At 38.8% G+C, this 22,931-nt stretch overlaps 2 protein-coding genes across 3 annotated transcripts in view; one reads left to right on the top strand and one right to left on the bottom strand.

Annotated features, from left to right (window-relative positions):
- Positions 1-22,931, bottom strand: part of CTNNA2 (catenin alpha 2) — a 515,269-nt gene that overhangs the window by 158,010 nt on the left and 334,328 nt on the right. The window lies entirely within an intron of this gene.
- Positions 4,115-6,908, top strand: LRRTM1 (leucine rich repeat transmembrane neuronal 1). Its single transcript, XM_056359929.1, has one exon. It carries the CDS (start codon positions 5,018-5,020, stop codon positions 6,581-6,583), a length of 1,566 nt encoding a protein of 521 aa, XP_056215904.1. The 5' UTR covers positions 4,115-5,017; the 3' UTR covers positions 6,584-6,908.

Genomic DNA, 22,931 nt, shown 5'->3' on the forward strand with positions numbered 1-22,931 from the left:
CAACCAATAACACTGCCTACAGTTTTGACAGCATGTCCAGAAATCCATAGGCAATTTCACAGATACTTAAGAGAGTCAGTAATTCTTTAGCTTATTCAAGTAGTCTACCAGTAATAAACAGAGAAGAGAGACACTTCATCTAACCACTGATATATTTTCCTAAAAATTGACATTTCCACACAGCACTGACAATTCTGCAGATAGGTCTCTTCTGTGAGTGACTTTATAGAGCTATACATGACTACCTGCTATTGAATGTGGCTGCTGATGAGAACGGAATGACTGCTATGAGAGAGAAAAGCGTTTATCACATTGTCAGAAACAATAAGGTGATTTAAACAAGAATATCTATTATTTAAAGGTAGTAACAAATCCAATGTTTCCATTCTGCACTAAAAGAAATTAATGGTAGTTATCACTTTGACATCTGGAGTCACCAGGAATATCTTGGTCCAAAGCTTGCATAATATAGTACATTTTTATATTTACTAAAAGACACGTTATATAGGTGATGGACTTCTTATCAGCTGAAACCCTAAATCCTACACAGAAGGAACATCCAGCCAAATGTCAGGGATGACTGAGATATAAATACCAGAGAAATAACAGATTTAATTTGCTTTACTTTGACTCACATCTTTTTCTTCCCTTTTCTGTTTTTAAATGTTTCCTTTATACAAAATGCCATGGTTCAGTGCCCTTGAAAATTAAAGACTACCATGTAAGGCCAAGGTTTGAGTCTGTCCATTCCTGAAAGGAAATTAAAGTCACCGCTAAAAGTCCCACTTCTTCTTATACCGATAGAAACCACTCAGAAAATACAAGGAAGAAATCTACTCAGTATTTAATTTACTGTTCTGTCCTTTTGTATTTTGCTGGTTAATATATTAAAAGATGTATATATGCATAGTTAGACAATAGTGGCCAGACTCTGATCTTACTCACTCTGTCCCAACCCCATCTGGAGTGGACAGCAAACTCAGGCAGGTTAAATATCTAGGCACAAACAGTAATGCCACTCAATACAAGGATTCAGTAAGAAGGAAACGATCCTGAGGCTACTTAAATGATATGTGATGTTAATCTGAACACAATATTAAAAATGTGTAGACTCAATACATTGCAAAATGTTTTCCTTTTTCAACCTGAACAATTTTGACAATCACTGCAGGGTGTTGTCAGTGAATTACGCTTGTCATGACTACAAGAAAGAGCTTCCCGGCTAAACTTTCTAAAATTTTACTCATGTTGTTCCTCTATAACCTACTTTACATTGATTTAATCAATCTCCCTTAAATACACACAAACTTAGTTTGCGCTTCTTAAAATGTTTTATAATAGCACATTTAATAAAGCTAATTTAAATCCATTAATTTATAGAGATTTGCCAGAGGCTTTGAAACTTCAGAAAATGTGTAAACTTAACAGTTTGGCTGTGATAACAGCTCAGACAGTGGAAATTAAGCCCTTTGCACTACAATAATGTTCAAAGTGGATTCCGAGTTTTATTGCAAAAGAAGTACATTTAAAGAACATAGAAGAAAACCAAACTTCCCCAAGATATTTCAGGGCTAAGACATATATTCACCCCAGTTAGTCTTTTCAGATCCACGTGCCACAGTTATTGAATTTGGTCACTGCCTCTGCCTCAGCATCACAGCCTCAAGTGTCTCATTTTAAGGCTACCTGGATTCTTTTTTACAAACAACTTTTGGACAAATAAGAGCAGAGTGCCTCATGCAATAGACCTCTGTCAGAGCTTCAAGGCAGTGTGCTTAGGGCCATTAAATCTGGGTCCCTAATTCTAGTTGTCAGTCTCCCAGCTGATGCTATATAGGTTTGCTACTGTCTACTCTAATTTCTGCCTCTGGAAACCAAATGATAATAGATTATATGCCAGTGTGGGAATAGGCAGATTGGTTAGGATCCAAGCTGTATCCCAGGTGACAGCAAGAAGCAGCAGTGAAAAAAAGTATTCAGCTCTTCACACTGATGTATCAAGGAGTTTCATCTCTACTAGAGGAATTCTTCACCTTATACATAGCATTTAGATGGTAACTAAGTGATCACTATCATCATCTGATTTGCAGAAAATGACAGTTTTCCTTGAAGACATAGCTGAATTTTTTAGGGCTACTGTTGCAGAATTCTCCCCAAACAGTGATATGGGAGAAGGCATTAAGACCTCCCCCATGAAGACTCATAGGGTTGCAGTCTTTTAAGGAATAGAACCTTATTGCTTTGAAGCTTTTTTTGGTATATATAAAGTTCGAGACACCTTTTTAATTTCCCCCTCCCCCTGCTAATTGCATGAAAATAGTCAGAAATGCAATCTGGAATACATTCTTGGAGAAGGTTTATGTAGACTCTTCTGCTTCAATGCTCTTTCTCTTGGTTCTGTCATTGCTCTCCTGCCTGCTTTTGTGTACTGAGAAACAGAATTAAGGTGTACTGCAACCAGTGGACACTTGCATAAACAGTCTGCTTTGAATAAAACAGTATGATCTTGGGAGAGGAAAACCACATTCGGCTTTCCTACTCAAATGCTAAAACGTAGAAAAGGTTCACATACTATTAAAGCATCACATTTTTGCTTTGAAACCACTGAAATGCAAGGGCTGTGAACAACAGAAAAATGTAAATAAACTGAATTGGGAGCATAAAAGCACATTGATCCCCAGGTTCTGACACCGCAAAGTGTTTTATATTTGTAATTTATTTAACACTTCTTTTGGCAAATACATTTGCAATTCATGTCCTTCCCACATTTTTATGCACGAGAGCTTAAGTTTTCCAGGACTCCTGTAAAGCAACTTTTACTGCACCAAATTACTGCATTTCTTGATCTCTACCAGCACACACTCCCAGCAGCCAGCCACACTCCGCTACAACGAACAGCTCTAGGATTTCACAGCTCTGCAACAAATCCTTCAGAAAGATATTTTTTTTTTAATTAACATGATTGTGAAAAAGAAAGCAAAGGTAATGGTTTTGCTCTGCATCTAGCATCTCATAACTGACATCAACTTAAAATTAGCACAATCTTCTGCAATGATTGTATTTCCATGTGAAACTTCTTCATAGAGAATTCATGCAGAATTGGGAGCTGTCAGCTTTGATTGCATTCACCAGCACACAGGCTTTAGACTCTATTTCATAATAGGAAAAGACAGCCAGCATTTTCCTGACAGAAGTATCATATATTTTTCATTCAGTAAAAATCACAGAGAACATCCATTGTCTATGCATTTCCCATAGAAAATGAGGGCTGCAAAAGATCAGGCAAGGATTTTGTTGGTACACGGACCAAAAACCAGCACAAGCTGCAAAACTTATTTACTGATTGGGTATTAAACCCTTTCTTTGCATGCTGCCGACATGTTCAGAGTAACCTATGCATTGATCTTTTTCCAAAAGCAAAGCAATCTTTATGCTGCAAGAATTATAATTTTGTGTGCCATAGCGTACACTGCAAAAAAACCCCAAAAAACAAAAAACCAACAATAAAAAAAAAGCCTTTAGGAAAGGCACGTGCTGAACACACACAAAATATGCAGGATGGAAAAAGACCAAATGTAATTAAAGCTTATATGAAACCAGACATTCCTATTTGCAGAGCTCTGGCTGCATTTCTATGAGAAAGAATGCACAGAATTTCAAATCATGCTCTATTTAGACAATGTCAGAAGAAAAACACATTCCCCCCCCCCCCTCCCCACCACCGAGACCCCGACCCCAAGACTCCGAAATGCAAATCTCATCATCAGATTTAGAGAGAAAAAGCAATCCAAAGATACTGGTTTACATATTCCTTCCCAAACCAAGAAATCAAGTATCTCCCTCTCCCGGCTAATAGCTTATAAATTCAGACTTTAAACAAAAGCAGAAAAAAAAAAAAGAAAAAAAAAAGAATCCTAATTCTCAAGCTTCCTACTTAGCACTGCCTCGCTCTTGATGATTTGTGCGGCTGTGTGTGCGTGCCTGTTTGAGAAATGGCGAGATAGGCTTAAAGTATTTTCCATTTCATCAAAGAGCATATATTACTTTCCTGGTTCGCTCAAATGTTGGTTTTATGCCCACCCCTTTTCAATCTGCCCATGTCTGAGATGCACAGTGCAGGCGTACAATCATGAGCAGCTTACGACACTCAGTGAACACTAGGTGCCTCTGCATGCTCTAGCAACATACTGCTCAACTGAAGGGAAGGGATTCTTGCTGTCTCTCTCTGCTCTAAGCATCACCTAACAAGCAAAGCGAACAAAGAATGGGAAATAAAGCTACCCTTAGCCGGTCAGTGAATGAATGGTAATCTCTCTATGGAGTAAAGGTTGTGCCGGTCAATGGTCGTTGCAAATGATGGACATTAAACAGATTGACAAATCCTGTGGAGTCGTTAGTAAAGAGTTTGGAGTTTTTTTCACGCCACAGTGTTAACTGCAGAGAAAAGGACAGAGGGAGAAGGAGAAGATCAAGCTCATGTACATAGTTCTGAAACTTGCAGGTCCTAGGAGTCAGCTAAAAAGCTAGCTGGACAAGCCTTTCGCTCTTTGAGCAGAAGCGAAGTGAGACATTGTGAGCTTGCCAGCCTTGCACAACATTGAAAGGGACTGAATCTGTAGCACAGAGGGGTCTTTTTTAGCTCTGCATATAATTAGTCCAAACACAAAGGAAGCAACTGAATGGAGGTTGTCACTCTCTGGAAAAGGGTGGGTAAGACACTTTTTAATTAAATTCTTTCATGAAGAAAGATTTTTTTTTTTCCTTTGCTGCAGCATTTAACATGAACAAAATCACTATCATTTTACCTTTGAATCTCTGTGAACTTTAATGCTGCACAGCTCCTGCATGCTGTAAAGTGAAATATTTGCCTCTGTGTTTGTTCCGTTTGCTGTTTTGCTTTGGTTTCCTGGCTTTGTTTTGTTTTCTGTTTTCTTTTTTTCCCCTTAAATAAAATATGATGTAGACTTTGAAAAGATTCAATGGACATTCTCAAGCCTATTTGGAAATATTCTTGCTAATGGATTTCCTTCTTATTGGTCTCTGTTTAAACTGGCTGCTGAGGAAGCCCCCGGGGTTGATATTGTGTACGCTGGGTATCTTTTCTAAAATGCTTCCAGCCGTGAATAGTGGGTGTCCACAGCTATGTCGGTGTGAGGGCAGGCTTTTGTACTGTGAATCACTGAATCTTACAGAGATGCCTCGCAACCTGTCGGGCATGATGGGCTTGTCTCTGCGGTACAACAGCCTTTCAGAGCTGCATGATGGACAGTTCACAGGGTTAATGCAGCTCACGTGGCTCTATCTGGATCACAATCACATTTGCTCAGTGGAGGGGAATGCCTTTCAAAAATTGCGGCGAGTTAAAGAGCTCACCCTGAGTTCCAACAAAATAACCCAACTGCCCAACACCACTTTCCGACCCATGCCAAACTTGCGCAGTGTGGATTTATCATACAACAACCTACAGTCTTTGGAGCCTGACCTGTTTCACGGGCTGAGAAAACTGACAACTTTGCACATGCGGTCGAACGCCATCAAGTTCGTGCCAGTGAGAATTTTTCAGGACTGTCGCAGCCTGAAGTTTCTAGACATAGGATACAATCAGTTAAAGAGCCTGGCTCGAAACTCTTTTGCAGGCTTGTTCAAACTCACTGAGCTGCACCTCGAGCACAATGACTTGGTGAAAGTGAATTTAGCCCATTTTCCCAGGCTCATCTCCCTGCACTCCCTCTGCTTGCGAAGGAATAAAGTTACCATCGTAGTAAACACTTTGGACTGGATATGGCAACTTGAAAAAATGGATCTCTCTGGCAATGAAATCGAATACATCGAACCTCACGTTTTCGAAAGTGTACCTCACCTCAAATCCCTGCAGCTGGACTCCAACCGGCTGACCTACATCGACTCCCGAGTCCTCGACTCCTGGAAGTCCCTCACTAGCATCAGCCTCTCTGCCAATGCCTGGGATTGCAGCCGTAACGTTTGCGCCCTGGCCTCCTGGCTGAGCAACTTCAAGGGTCGCTACGACAGCAACCTGCTCTGTGCCACCCCCGAGTACGCGCAGGGCGAGGATGTTCTGGATGCCGTGTACGCTTTCCACTTGTGCGAAGACGTGGCAGACACAACCGGTGTCAACACCCTCTCCCCGGTAACGAACAACAGTGACCAAACGTTCAGCTACGGCTCTGCCACCGCCACGTATGACGTGCAGGACAGCGAAGGGGACCCAACCACATATGCCATCACCGTGACCATGCCCGGCGAGAACTCGGAGAACGCCGTTCAGATACACAAGGTGGTGACGGGGACCATGGCACTGATTTTTTCCTTCCTCATTGTGGTTTTGGTCTTGTATGTCTCCTGGAAGTGCTTTCCAGCCAGCTTAAGGCATCTAAGACAGTGCTTCGTAACACAGCGCAGGAAGCAGAAGCAAAAACAGACCATGCATCAAATGGCTGCCATGTCAGCCCAGGAGTATTACGTTGATTACAAACCCAACCACATTGAGGGAGCCCTGGTGATCATTAATGAGTATGGATCTTGTTCCTGTCACCAGCAGCCAGCGAGGGAATGCGAGGTGTGATTTTCCTTGGGGATTTAAACAGTGTGAAACCAAATAACAGCGTGCAGGCAGACAGTGGCACCGGGGGGTTGCTGTGCTTTGCTGGTGGTTTCTGACGCGTTCCTCTGCCGAAATTGTTAAGAGGGGCTGTCTAACAGACTTGACATTTTAGCTTTATCGTGTCTTAAAAACCTTCAGGACAGTCAATCTTAATATTTCATATGCTAATACTCCCTTTGAAGATCTGTCAATATTCAGGAATCTGAGAGTGTAAAAAGGTACAAATTATTGATCTTTTGTAAACTAAGAAAACTGTTTAAAATAAAAAAAAATAGCATTTACAGTTTTTACAGACTGGTGTATACTACATGAATTGTTCCCTGTATACAAAATGCAACAGTTTAACCTCTTTTTCTCTTCATACTGAGTGTTGAAATGAAAGTCTAGGAGCAAAGAAGCCACGTAAACCAGAAAGCTTAAAATTAACCAGATGGCTTCACATTGTAATTAGTACACATTCACTTACATCATGTTACTGAAGATATGAAGCATGACACTGGAATTATATTTTTGTTAATGTGCTACCTGTAACTGGATGTCCGTACAACAAGGAGCCAGTGCACCTCAGAAAGACTAAAGTTTTGACCGTGTCCATGGGACAGGATTTCTGAGGATTTTTAAGTACAGCTCACTTGTCAGTTGCTGTAAGATCCATGAAAACTGCATCATAACCCCTAAAAGTATTTTGTATCAAACCTGATCATATTGCAAAGTCTATTAAAGAAAAAAAACAAAACAAAACCCAACACACAACAAAACCTAAACAACTGAAACACTGCCAAAATGTACTCAAAAATTTCTTTAAAATAGAAAAGACCAAAAATAAAATATCTAAATGTAAGGGCCTTTACTAGCGTTTCCCATTTTTATGCCTGTTTTTGAGATATGCTAAGGGCAAAGAAACCCTTGCTTTGTGCTTGTGGTGCCATGGTGAATAGAGAAGAACAAAAACTATTAGGTTCTCGGTGGTGAAACCTGTGTGTCTTTCAAGAGTTAAACCTTGGCTGTAACACTGCCAGAGTAAGACAGAGAGTTATTAAAGCCTACTTCTGGGTCCTATAGTAAACTGCCAGCAAAGCCTGTCTCCTGTCCCTCACTTTCACCACCACCCTCACTAACAAAACAACTTTAAAATCTCTGCAGAGGCTGCAAGTATACGAACCCTCCTTACTAATGACTGATAAATGGAATCAATGGATATAAGCAGTGATTTAATAATGTAGAATCACACAGCTGTTTTATTTGACTGCCCTTAAATAAAGGATTCCTTTCTTCATATTTTGGATTTTTCATTCCAGTATGTGAGCAACCTTACTGACTGATCTTTTCAATAACTCCTCTCACACTAATGAAGATGAGGTAGTTTTTACCATTAGGCAGAGCATCTTGAGATTCTCTTCATACAGCATTACATGCTAATTAAATGTTACGGAGAATGAACTGGGTAACATTTCTATGCTTTGCACATATTTCTCCATCCTTAGGGTTACCACCGATAGAGGGAAAAAAAATCACAAATCTAACATATATTTTAATTTAACGTGGTTTTTCTCTTTTTTTATAGCATCAAAGTGCCACCTACTCTTAAAAAAAAAAATACAGCAGGCACAGAGCAGAAAATAGGCACAGATTAAACCATTTTTTTCCCTGCACAGGTTTTAGCCATTAATTTTGAATATAAAGAGTGAAGTTTAGATATTCATTTTTTTTCTGACTGACACTATTTTTAAGGAGTCGGAACTTATTTTCCTCTATTTGGTACACCTCATCCTGTTTTATATAAAATATGATGATAGTCTCTTCATCAAAATTTTTATTTACAGAGACTATAATGTCATCTGTGCAAGCAATGAGATTATGTGTTGGGAGAGGACTTTCCCCAGAAAAAAATTAATGAAAATCAACTGCTTTTTTACTCAGGCCACTGAAATTTCACCCACAGCTTTGAAACAAGCTAGCACTGTTAAAACGAGGCTTTTCTTTAAACAAATACACCTTTCAATTTCTTAAACCCACAAGGGCCTGATCCATCCTGAAACTCCCAAGTGACCTGAAGGGTTCAGTGTCCATGTCCAACCCCAGCAGTGAGGGCAGAGAGCAGGTACTGAGCCCCTCGTCTTCTTGGGTGCCTGATCGCATTTTAAGAGCAAATATTTTATACTGTGCTAACTGAGGGCCAAACTATAAGTATTTTCTCCATTAAACCCTTCTTTGAAAGCGATAGGGAATTTAACTGTGGAAAAATTGGCTCTCTACCTTTGGGCTACATTATATGTCCCTCAAATCAACATGCAGCACTGCAGCCAGAAGGACTGAATACAGCTAGCTGCCAGGAAGCCTCCAAAACCAACCAAGATTGTTAAAATATTGTCTGCGTATGGTAAAAAATAAATAAATAAATAAATAAATAAAAATATATATGAACTAGCTTTATTTCTATAGTGAACCCCTGTTGCTATAAGGAAACATGTTAGTGCAGTCATGGTTTTGCCCCTGTAAATCTGATGCAAGACTGATAACATAAGCAATCATCCTGTGGTTGTATTTCTATGTATTTTTAGCATATTTGTGGGTTGTATTTTAAACACACCAGTGATTGCACCCCTCTGGAATTATTCCTGCTGTTTATTGGTGTTAGCAACCTCTAGCTACGTTTGCAAAGACGTGAGCAATTCTGCCTTTGGAATTTATTCACCTCTGTGCTTCATGCCTCGTGCATTGACAGCTCAAGTAAACTGAACAGAACATTTTTCTTTAAAGCTGCAGTGATCTGCTCAGTGAGACCTGATTCCGGTATTGCCTGTTGCCATTTCTCCTAAAGAGAGGTAACGACCACCAATGAGCTGCCACCCTTAGCAGGATGATGGGTGGATCCCCATATAGAGCACAGCACTTATTAAACTTCAGAAATTGACATATTTAAAAATCTTCATGCAGAAATCTTTTCTAAGGGTAATATCTACTAGAGACAACCTCCTAAGGATCTCCAGAGGATGTCTGGTGATCTCGATACCCTCTGAAGATTTACTGGTGGAAACAGGGGTGTCACTGCTATTACACGGCATGAAGGTACTCTGCAGGGTGCCCACAATTCGTCTGAAAGTTTACATGAAACGTATGTGGATAATCGAGAAATAAAAGATCATTTGAATCCAGTTATTGCTAATCCAGTTATTCATCTTGCTTCAGGCTGCTTGCATTGGTGTATATGAGAATTATTATATTTGTACTGCATTTGTGGCAACTGCAGGGAGAAATTTTCTGTAACTCTTTCTTCCAAACTTCTTGTTCACCAACTGTCCAGAGATAAGTCATTCCCTCTCTTTTGATGCCCTAATTCTGGCTTATGAAATGGCTCCAAAATCAAAAGGAAGAAGAAAAATAAAAGATGCTTTTGGGGTTAGTTGTGGCAGTTTTTTGTTCAGGAGATGCTTGGGAATATCAAAGGAAAGAAGATAATTTTAATATTCTCCTTTTAATGTTCTGTTTAATAGGACTAATCTCCCCTTTATAATTAGGCAATTAACATTATTTTCTTTATATTTAAGTGTCTTTTAATGTACAAGACAGGGTGAAAGGCAAGCAAAAGACCTACCTTTGTTAAGGATGGTTAACACCACCAGCATTATAAATCTCTAATATGCAATCTCCTGCTGCTAACATAAATACACACTCACAGTGCACCCAGTGATGAAGGAAGTGTTGCTGTGTATGTTTGAATGTATATAAGGGATGATTTATTTTCCTTTCTGTCTTTTTTCCTTCCTTTCTGTACTACTTAAGAAAAAAAAGAAAAAAAAAGTTATATGAAACCACAGCATCAATGCTAATGTGCCACATTCTGTTTCTGGCCTGAATATATAAAATACAAAGAAATCCTGTGTTAAAGCTGCAAATTCCCTCCTTTACCTTGCTGTTTGAGTACCGCAGAGGGTGAGACCAAGGGGACGACCTGTTCTGCCCAGCGCACAGCAATAGCCAGGCGCTCGGTACCAATCTAGATGCAGTCCCATTCCTGCTTCATAACCGCCTTGCATATGCGTGCCAGAGAAAGACCATTAATGACACCTAAGGATATTTTTGTATGCTTTTAATATGTTCTGTATGTTTTTATGACTAAGTCACTGAGGGAAACTTCAAATGAGCCTATTTGATAATTTTCTTTGGTTCTGGTAAAAAAGCCCCTCGTTTGCTTTGGAGATAGACTAAATTTGTTTCTTGGATGAGTCTCGTTCTGCATAAACAGCAAAAAAGACACTTGGAACACCCCTCCCCTTCCCCCCAGCTTCTCCAACGGTATGCAGAATGGCAAATAAGAAGGAGTATTTAATCAGGAACCTTATTTCCAGTGCTGTAACAATAAAATAAATTAAGAGGAGACAAAAGATGAGAGAAAAGAGTGGGACAATGACATCTGAATCAGGTTGTCACTGGATTCTTTTGCCTTTTCTTTTTCAAAGATGGTAAGTCTGAAGGACTAGCACAGATGAAAAACCAAGACTGAAGGTGGGTGGAGAAAGCAGTTTTAAAAACTGTGCAAGCAGGGATGAAACAGCTTCTGGAAAGGAGGGTACAACACTAAATAGCTTCATTGAACAAGAGAGAGAAAAGGAAAGGGTGAAGGGACAGGATGAAAGGGAAGACAAGAGCTGGTGAGAAGGCAAGCGGACCGCCATGCACACATGGGAAATGCAATTTTTCAGTGCCTTCACCTCCCATGTCAGGACCGTGGCAAGGACAACAGCAGAGATTTAAGAAAGATACCAAGCATCTCTCTCTCTCTCTCTCTTTTTTTCTCTCCCTGTCTTTTCAAACTCTCAGTCACACACACACTCATTTACTGAGGCACGGACAGACGCGCTTTCCCAAGCACACGCACGCAGCCACGTCATTTCCTCTGCCACCTCCTGTTCCCTGGCAGCACAATGTCCCCCTCATCCATCATTTTGTTCACTGAACTCCAGCACTATGCTTCTCCCACTAATTTTTTTGGCTGGACTTCTTAGCTATCCTAGTCGCAGTTCACCACGGACTTTCTAGAAAAACAGAGGTTTCTACCCAAAATATCTCTTTTTTCTTTTCCCCTCATCCCTCAAGAAACCCTCATCTACAGAGACGGGTGATCTTGAGCAACAGCAGATTCTCCTACTAATTATATCCACACTCATTCTCCCTCCTATTCAGCTTTCATATTCATATCTATTAGGACAAACAGATCTGAGATATTTTTGCTGTGTTCAATTTATCATTATGCACCAAGGTTATACTTTTCCTTGACCTGCTCAACCCAGTCTAATATTAACAAATTGAGCATTTATACGGGTTCCTTTCCAAGCATGAAGCTTATTAGGAATTTAGGAAATACTGGTGATTTAGAGATTAACCTTTCATATAATTACTGACATAAACCAGAGCTATTAAGGTATTAGAAACACCTATTCAGAGTATGTTCTATGTAAAAAAAAATAAAATAAAATTAAAAAAAAAGTATCACATTTAGAGCCATGCGAACGACTTTCCATTCCAGCCAATTTTATGGGTTTTTTTACAGCAGAAAAACCCAGTGAAAAGAAAGGAGTAAGCGCAGTCTACCTCTAAAGTTACGTAAAGGAAAGCAAGGCTACAAAAATATTACAGAAACCAAGCAACAATCTTCTGCTGGCAAGACACAGCTTGTAATTGGGTGGGTGGCTGTGAAGATCCGAGCCGAGTGCTGCAGAGCACTGTAATTTTATTGCAGTGTGTCTGCTTTAAAGCGAACATATTTGCTATGAAATCTGTATTTCTGTGAGAACAGGGCAATTGTTTTTGTTACAAAGCTAAAGTCACTTGTTGGCATTCAGACCCAATTATTCAGCCTTTAAAGCAATTACTGTTCTTATTTGCCTTTGCTGGTGTGATAGTTGGGTGAGGCAGTCAAATGTAACAGGCTGCACTGAGAGGAGTTTGAGTTCAAAGTACCCAGATTTGCATTACAAGAAAAGAAATTCAGTCTAAAACAAACACCAGCTTTTCACCTTTCCTCCATTTCTCCTTTTCCTGAAAATCCAAATATGTTCATCACTTATAGAAATTAGAGCTAATTGGCAGTGGCTGAAGGATAATATTATGTGTCTGTGCTTGGCAAACAGCACCTACTATTCTGCTAAGGCACTTTTTTATTTTAAACCATTTCGCTGCTCTCATGTTCTTCACATCCTCAGCAGACACAGTAACTACCGCCAGAAAGATGTCTTTCAACACGGGTGCCATGGGAACATGACCAATTTGGTTCCATTTCTGAGCTAACAAAGACTAAGTCCAAGATTTCAAAGGTAATAGGTAAGTATAAAAATCTACTTCATCACTGAATTTCCATTTCTAGCACAGCAGATTTCTCTGACTGACATGGTTAGACACTAAGCCCAGTCATTCATTTATTGCAAACTTTGCTCTCCCTTTCTCATGACATATCTTTCTCCCAATAATAAACCAGAGCACAACACCAGAGAGAGGACTAGAAATTGTATTTTCAGTAAAATCTGAGATTAAAAAATATATGCATGGACATATCAAATTGATTTAAGGGTTTATCCAATGAAGGCAATGCAGCTTATACATACACCAAATCTCCCTGCAGTAGCACACCTCTGTACCCTAGTGGTTACAGTAAAGTATGAACAAGCATCATCCTAATAGTTGGGGTACTTCAGACTGAAAGCAGGTCTCTGAGTATCACTTGAAATAAATACTTTCCCTCTATTTTTTATCCCTTCTTACCCACTCTCCCATATGTCATTCCCAGAAGCTCGCAGGCAGAATGAATTAAAAGCGAGGGGAGAAGGGGAAGAGGAAACCCTGAAAATCTCAAACTAAACTGCAAGAACAGTCCACAGCTATTGAATTCCAGAGGTTTTGATTCTTTTAACAACTGCCAGCCCTTTGAAACACATCTGCTATCAACCCTCTCTGCAAGATGAGAGGTAAAGTGAGCTCCCGGGAGTAAACCTGAATCTGTCTCTGTAGTTCAGCGCCTCTGTTGACAGACTGGCTTGCTAAGAGGGCCTGGTAAATATTAAATAACGTTAATAATAATGAGATAAACCACCTAGGGATTTTTTTTCCCCTCTCTTTTTTTTTAAACTTGGCTCTGTACTAAAGTTTATCTTGACAGAAAATTTACTTCTCTGATCCAGATTATTTCCCAAAGCAATTTTTTCAACAGCAAACAGAAAACTGTGGCTGCCGCTGAAAGGTTTGCAATCCTCATGTTAAAGAGGCCACTGCATGTCAAATGTTTACCTTAATTTCATGTAAATGTCACTCCATATTGGACATTCTGTATTTCTTTACCAGCATATGCAGCTTTAGTGGTGGGCTTAGCAGTGTTCAGTTAACGGTTGGACTTCATCTTTAAGGTCTTTTCTAACATGAATTATTCCATGATTCGATGATTCACAGACCTTCCCCTTGTGCCGTAACTACCTTTACAAACAGCCCAATGCTACTGTCAGATCAAATTCCCAAACAAGAACTGGATGTAATGAATTTATTATGTCATTGCTGTAGTTTAAAAAATTGAATGTGAATCCTATAGCCTGAAAGACAAAAGAAATACTGGAGACAATATATGAGTAGAAGAAATGCATCTGGCATAGGCTCTATGGGGGAAAAAAACACACCCAAAATCAAACACAGAGTGGGACAAAGCTTAAGTTTGCAGAAGGTGGAAAGCATTGAGCATCAACTCCAAAAAGGTGAATTACATGGGGTAGAGAAAAACACTGCTAAAAAAATAAAGGGGAAAATTGAAAAGGGGACAGTGCCCATAGCAGATAAATACCAGAAAGAGAATTAGGCGATAACCAACACAGCAGAAACTCCTCAAGGGAAAAGAAAGCACTGCAGTGATATTTGAAGACAAAAGGAGTATATACAAACATGTATCTGCAATGGGGGAACTGCAGCCCATGAAGTCCTATGAAGCTGAACACTGAGCTTATTCCTCTGTCCATCTCTGCTCTGTCACGATGGGCTTTTTGGTGTATTTTAAAAAATCTTAACTATTTTATTGCTATTATGCACAGAACTGGACCCTTGGAGACTGTGCTTTTATGTGAAATACACTAAACCAATAGTTGTTTGTTCAATGGGTGGCACTTTTAAGCCTGAAGTAAACCCTAATGTATTGGTTTTGTGTATGTATCTCCCGATTCCAGCAACTCTTAGGGATTATATTAGGTTATTCTACCTGGTGGAACGAAGATCTCCCCACAAAGTTCCCGTAAGTATTTTTATGAAGTTACACTGCCTGTCTTTCAGCAAAAAGGGAGTTGAAAACTTTTCACTTTTTCCCCTGGTGATGTTTTCCCATTATGTAGAATACTCTAGCCCCAATCTGTCATTTTTCATTAGCAAAGGAGTCAAGCTATGGCTTTTAATGATAATCTTAATGAGGATTTAATGAATAAGTCCTGGAAAATCAAACTTTAAACAAATGCTAAAATCTATCTAAGATCTATTGTTTCCAGGTAATAGAGATGTTAGTAAGGGAGAAAGAAAAAGTAAGATTGTTTAAAGCAGTAGAGCATTTAAAACAACAAATCAGGACATCCAAATGGTGTTTATCAAGAAGTTAAAAAACCAAACAACAAAAAAAAAGAGAGTGTAAAAATGAAATGGAGGAGCTAGGAAAAAATGAGCATTTCTAGTAAAAGTAGATGTTGCACTAAAACCTGGATAACTAAAATACACTGCAGTTCACTTAGTTTAGAGCTGATTAGAGATGAACATAACGGACCAGTAAGTCTTACCTCAGTAGCTGCAAGTTCATTTCAAGATTTATTAAGGTCTGTAATATCATACAACAGGGATAAATTGATTGATTATCTGTGGAGTAACATCATGCTTCTGTAAAAACCTGTAGCCCTGAACTTCTTTTAAAAAATAATATTAAATTTTAATATTAAAATCTAATATTAATATTAAAAAAGCAGTATACAATAAAAGCAATTTTATATTTGGACTTTTAAAGAGCTTTTGACAAAATGCCTTTAAAAGATATTCAGTTTCCCATAAATAAGACAAGCTCTATGCTCACAGAAGACAACCAGGCACCCAAAAATACAGTGGCCCTTTACTCAATACTGTGAAAAAAACAGAGTGCAGTGTGGTCCCAAGGCCAAGGCTGCTGAATCATCCGAGGTACAATCAGGAACTGTATGGCACTTTTCAAATGACAGATTATTTATATCACAAAGTGTAATGAAAATCATGAGGATGTGCAAAAGACTTCCGAAGGCAGAAGACTGTATAAGCTTTGATGGATGAAATTCTCAATTGTCAAATACAAAGCAAAATTCAAGATATAAGGAGAGCTGTTCATCCGTTCCTTGGTGATGTAATTGATATGCAACAAATGGCCAACTATCTTGCTGGTTATTGCATTGAAAATATCTGCTCAGGAAAAAAAAAGAAAAGGAGGAAAAAGGAAAGTGGAATAACATCTCAAACATATACATAACAGAACAGCTCTCAAGAAATTAAATAGCTTGATATAAATCACAGCTCTGCCTTCAGTTAGAAAGCATTCCCCAGTTCTGTTAATGATAAGTTAGGAAAGGATATATCTGCTAGATAAGGCTGAGGTACTGACATGTAAGGATGAATGATTTTGGAAAGTTTGTACGTAAGGAGAGAGGCTGAAAACTGGACCTACAAACTGCAGCACACGAGCAAAACGTGTATCCATTCCCCCTCTAGTGGCCAGCTCACATAGGGCTGCTGCAAAAATAAATTCACGAAGGGGAGAGCCTATGTATACATTGGCAACTGACTTTAAAAGCAAGCACCCCCCACCCTCTCTTTTTTATTCCCCTCACAAACCTCTGTTGCTTCCCTTTATATTATTCTCATTTGCTGTTCCTCATTAAACTGCCTGCTGTATTACTTTGTTGTTTCTTGTCATTACTTCACGCAGAAGCCGTTTTACAGCAGATGTAATTTTTTTGTGATGTGCTTGTACCTACCTGCAAGAAACTACAAGAAGAGGATACGGAGTATGACAGGGGTTCATGCACACTATAGGGTCAGAAATAATCATAAATTAAAGAAAAAAAAACCCAACAAACAACTGTGGAACTCATTGTACAAGAAATCACTGATGCAAAAAATGGGCATTAAAAAAAGGAACAGCTCTACAGAACACTGAATTAAATTTGTATATATATCCCTAAAACTTTTTACATTAAAAGAGGTTCTTTTATAGGAACAGCATCTGGGACAAGGCACAGCACGCAGTGGAAACAGTCCTTTTAATTTCCTACTCAGGGACCAGTCACCGAATGTCAGTGTTCCCAACAAACCCGCACAGCTACAGTCAACTGGAGAAACCAGGGCCAGACAAACCCATCACATCCCCATGTCCCAAACACACACAGGTTCTTCTTGGTCAGCTACTCCTTCTGGCTTCTGTAGGACATTCACTAAAATTGGAAGAACCCTTATTTTTACCAATTTCTCTGACTAATGCAACCTAACAGGCCATTTTCTGTTCATATCTTTTAAAAACCCGACTCTAGAACATTCTGTGGTCCAAAGGAGCTGAGGTAATTAGCTGGCTGCACTGAGGGGTGAGCAGGAGCTGTGCTTGCTTTCTGGTACAGAGAACACCAAACATTTTGTTAGGACTGTATGTTGTGCTTAAGCTCCTGTTCTCTACCAGAAAAACAAACCAAACCAAACCAAATCAATCAATCAAACAAACAAACAAAAAAACCCCCACCAAAAATCCCCACCAAAAACCAAAACAACCCCACAAAATGATGAAACCTGGTGGCTTGGAGCAGAAGTGAACATCCTTTTGTTGCACTTTCAGGGAGCCTACTACACTGTCAAGCTAATAAATTCTGGTGAAACAGGCTGTGGTTATAGGGAAAACAAGAAGCAGCAAGGGATTAAGTTTTTCTCTTGTAAAATCTTTCCATCACTTCAGTTTTTTCAGTGTCTGCTTCAAATGCCATCCTTACTAGTGTTTTTTTTAGATATAGGTTAATTTATGTCTTAGACAGATGGAAAAATTAAGTAATTCTTTCTACAAGTGATTTACTTAGATACTGCCCGAGAATGTGTTTCTAATTAAGGCTTGTAACACACTAAGCACTCCTGTATGCATTTGAATAATTAAAGCAAGGTTACTGGCCTTCTATAGGTTATTCTGAAATTACCTGTTCATCATCAAAGACTATACCTTGCTGTATCTTATGGTGGCTTTTGACAAAGACCAAATACTAGTTTAGATGGAGGTCAGAGCTAGCACTTTTATGTTAATTCTTATATGTTGTTATTAATTTCTGCAACTGAAACTGAAGAATAACATCACAAATATGGCACAGTTTGACTTCTCATATCTTACATTTCAAAAAAACACTCATTTTCATTGTGTCTTGAAAATTTACCTAATTAAAAATATTTAGAAAACAGTTTAGTCAAATTATTTGTGTATAGTAATATAAACAATTTGCTGTTCCAGCAGAAAATTTTCATTACTATCCATAGTCAGATTAAGTTTGATAGTCTATCCCTTACTGCTGCAATTTCAGACAACTCCTGTATTCACAGTGCCCGCTGTCAAGACAGTTTCAAGAATAAGAATATAAGGAACTGCACAGACAAATAAAAAAATAAAATAAAGCACTTGGGTAACATGAGGATGGGTGCCAGTATAAGGAAAAGCTTAGAGGGAACTCTAAAGAAAACTGCTTCTCTGCTCAATATGGAAAGATGACATCCAGCCTGATCCACTAAGGACATCTATTTTTCCGTCAATACTTATAGAGGCATATATGTATTTCTGGCAATTACAGAACTGATTGCTAGTGAGTGACTCGGAGTATTTGGCTGAGCACCTCATACGGGGTGGGAATTCTTTACCCACTGTTTAAGTGCGATAATAAGTTTAGTTTCACATAGGAAATGCATGTTTCCATACATAGAATTAACTCTTCTCCATCTTACACTGTCAAATAATAATTTGTTTCTACATTTCTCCTCACAGCAGACCAATGGCAAACCCTGATTTTTAGCTGAAGAGCCGTAAGTTTCTACAAATTGAAGAAAGGGGCTTCTTCAGAATGAGAGCTTAATGTAATCTTTGATTTCCCTTGAATGCCATTACTGGGATAAAGTAAGTGTCAGATGCCAGACTAATTCATCACTTATTAATTAACAATAGCAACAATTCTTTTTTTCATTACAGATAACACATTTTACAGACTACCAGAAGGATTTTTTATTACTAAAGCTTTCTCAAAGGCTCTTCCCCAATATCTGTCACAATAAAACAACAGAACCAAAACAAAACAAAGAACAATCAATCATAGTTTTGATGATAGATCATTTTTCCCTTCACTAAAATTAAATCTTAAAAGCCATTTAATTAAACTGAATGATAACGGAATGACTTTAACCATGCAAAGGATTAAAACTAAGGATGCTCTCTCCCCAGACACTGAAGTACGGCATGACAATGATTTACCACAAGGAAGCACACCTTAACAAAGCAAACTATTCTGAGCAGGCACTTCTCATTAATAATTAAGACTCCTCTTCAATAACCTCATTGCTTTGCATTTTCACTGGCAAATTTTTGCCCGTGTCTTTCTGTAACGTGCAGAACAACCAGTTGTTCAGGTGTGACCACATGCTCTGAACAACAGCACACAAAAAACTTCAAAACAAGGTCCAGGTCCTGTTTGATATTCTCACTGATTTTAGTGAAAAAAGGACTACGTCATATTCTAACTACCTGCTTCAGTCTCCTGGTGTGCCCTACAACCACCACTCGCCTTGCATCATTAAATCAGCCTTGTCCCAGCTGCAGCTTTACAAGATAACAGCCTATGCAGGCTTTTTGTGCAACTTGTGCATGGTGGGGTGTACACATAAAGACTGTCAGCAACCAGCGGAAAACACTTAGTTCCAGCAAATTGTATTTCTTTTGAAAGAATGTACCTATTTGCTCCTAATTCAGAAGTTTTATCTAACCTATTGCTAAGCTTGTATAAGCTTGTTTTCCCCTTCCAGGAGTTAAAAAGAGAAAGTGTCTTTGTATTTCAAATATAATTTGCTAAGTCTCTTATGTGTGTATTCTGTGCTGTTCTGAAGAAATGTTATCACTGAAAGAACAGGCAAACAGATTTGCAGATGTAGCAATCCTGTAAAATCCAGAGTTCAGAAAAACATTCACACTACCATCAAGAAGGAAAAATCATTTCCCAAATTGTCCCAGGTCTCCTCCTACAGAGATTAAAAGGACAATGATGCAACTCCTACGTGACCCCTTTCAACCGCTTCTAACAACAGACCAACTTCAATTTCATTCCTGCGATTACGGTCTCAGGATTATTTCACGCCTGTCTCTTGGTTCCTATATTAGTCGATGTTAGGCATTTTTTGCAAGGTGAACACAAGTTCTTTAATACAGACATGTGAAAAAAAGAACTGGTCCTTGATGCATTAGTCAGGTTTCCATCACTACAAACTAAACCATCAATTGGGACTAAAACTCTAGAAATCACATTTTTTGAAACTCTTGCCAACTACATAATTATGCCCCAAATGATTTTGTGCCAGGTGGTTTGGCTAACAGATGGAATGGTATATTTGTTCACTCTTCATAAACCAAGCTCCATTCCGAAAACTGTGAGCCAGAAGCATCTAAATTATTGATTGACAGTTACATATGCCTAATAATTAATTAAACTCTAGCTACAAATTGCATCGAGTCCTGTGAGCACTTAAGAGAAAAAAGAAATCATATAGAAAATGTGTGATAGTGTCTTTTCAGTAACATTTTTAAATCATGGCAGCTAAAAATACTGGTATGCAATGATGCACTAGAGACAAAAGAGCTTTGGCATGAAGCATCTTAGAAATGCTTAAAGCAGGATATATTATATAACATAAAAAAAATAGTTCCTGTAAGATTATTTTTCACAACCTCAGGCTTCACCAAATGCTTACTAAAGCCAAGTAGGAGTTGTGACCAGACCTAATGCAGTCAGGTTCAGAAGACTCTTCCCAGACAACATATACCCTATATAACTGCTGACAATGCTCTGGGGGAGAAATCAAACTGAGATCAAACCCTGAGATAGATCCTGATTTAGGAGTTACCTGAGGCTCACGTATTTCTTGCCTGCAAATCCCAGATGGAAAAATGGACACCTTTGTCATCCAGTGTATGGCCAGAGAGTCCATTTCATCTGCATGTGTCAAAAGGATGGTGTATGGGCTGAACTGGCAATGAAGGCAAGGACAGTAAATCCAGCCTGGTCTGAAGGTGTGGGGCTTGCAGCACACACGCACGTTAATTGTGCTGAGATGCTTGGCAGGCATCTCAGATTGATGAACGGCACGTGTCATCTCTCATTTTCAAGCTGGAAATGACTGGATTCAGACTGGATTTTCTGCTCCTGTGCTGATGAGCTGAGCCTCAAAGGTACAAGAATGTCTACAGCGGAGCTGACCCTGCCCCATCAAACATTTCCTTCAACGTCTGCAAACATCACTGGTTTTGCAGCCCATGCAACAGCCCTCATCAAAATCCCATGAAGCTGAGGGGAACAAGGGATACATTTCCCACGCAACCCCCCCATGGGAAAACAGCAATTAATTTAAAAAACAGAAAAGGAGAAAAGCTTTTTGTCACCGTATATTAATATCTCTACTTGTGCTATCACAAAGCTGTGCCAGAAACACTGATTTAATAGGCACTGCAAAGCAATTACCATGCAAATAATGTTAGCCAGCAATTTTTTTTTTTAATTTTTTTTTTTTTTATTTAAGTCCTTGTTTTGGCTAGCAGACCACAGTAACAGATTCCAATAAGACCATGTAATTGAAAAGAAATTTCAAGTGTCTAAATAGCTGTGACACCAAACATATGAAGCAACATTTCTCAGACTGGCCTGTCGGTCTGCTTGTGATTTCAAGTATGGACAACCTGGGAAGTCAACAAAGGAACAACTTGCACAGTGAAGAGAGAGCACTAAAGCAATGGGATGGATAAACAGTCATGACAAATCTCTTTTATTAGTGACATTAGCAAGGAGAAGATTAAAGAACAATGCAGAAGGTTTTAAACCACTTAGGAAATAGCATTCCTGTCATAACTCCTTCCTTTGCCCCTGGTCGTCATAAGAAACATTTTATTTGGAGTAAGCCAGTCTATCATTTTAAGTAACATACACTTGTCTATTTATATCACAGGGTTGGGAACTTAGATTCACTGAAGTGCTAGCTCCATGTTCAGCTTTAGAAGTTGCCCGGTAATTTTGTCTTGAATTGATTAGAGCTCTACCATTTTACCTAAATCGCTTAATTTTTCTGTTCTTCATTTCACTACCAGAAAACTAAGTTGCTCAACTCACACCAGAGTGCTGGAACATTCACAAAATTAAGGAAACTGCATATTACAAGAACTAAAATATTTAATTCCCCTATGAAACAGCTACTGATATTTGTGTACTTGGAGACATAATAACATGGCTAACAATTAAATCACGCCTCCTAGGAAATCTGGAGGCATCATTTAATCGTTATTAAGAAAATATTAAGAAAATATGTCATGGTCAAGTCTGTCACCCCTGGTAAGACCTATGAAGATCACCATATATGCATGCACTTTTAAGCAGGCCAGGAGAAGCCAGGAAGACCACAGGAAAGCTAGCACATATACCAAGAGCGAAACAGAGAAACAATTTTTATACAAAACTTTCAGAGGATTTAAGACAGTGAAAACCTCATAAAAATTCCAGCACTCAATTCACTACAAGGCTGAGTCAAGAAGCAAGGTAACGACAAGGGAAGATCCTACGTTGTGTAATGCAGGTATGTACAAGCTCAGTGTCTTTTACTGAATCCATCTTAATATAAGTGAGCAAACATAAATGTATATAAAGGGATATGACTTCTTTGAAATAAATACTACTCATCTTAGTTTCCTTATAACTCTAATAATCTTATCTTAACCTTATCTTATGAGGATATCTCTGCTGGTATGATGATTGAAATAATACTTCACTATTTTGCAATGGAAATCTGCCTCATTTCCTCAACAGTTCTCCAGGCAGAATGGTAGCTGACATGACATAATCAGGCAGGAACACATTTGGCATTTGCCACAAACCTATATCAAGATACATATCTTGACTCTCTCGCTTTGCCAAGGAGTAGGAGTATTCACAGGCAAAGATCCCAGTTTTAGATGCAAGATTTTAAATACAATATTGGTGGTTAATAAAGCACTAACTGTCTACACCTGAATTTA

Source organism: Falco biarmicus, chromosome 1, assembly GCF_023638135.1.
Source record: "Falco biarmicus isolate bFalBia1 chromosome 1, bFalBia1.pri, whole genome shotgun sequence".
Lineage (NCBI taxonomy): Eukaryota > Metazoa > Chordata > Aves > Falconiformes > Falconidae > Falco > Falco biarmicus.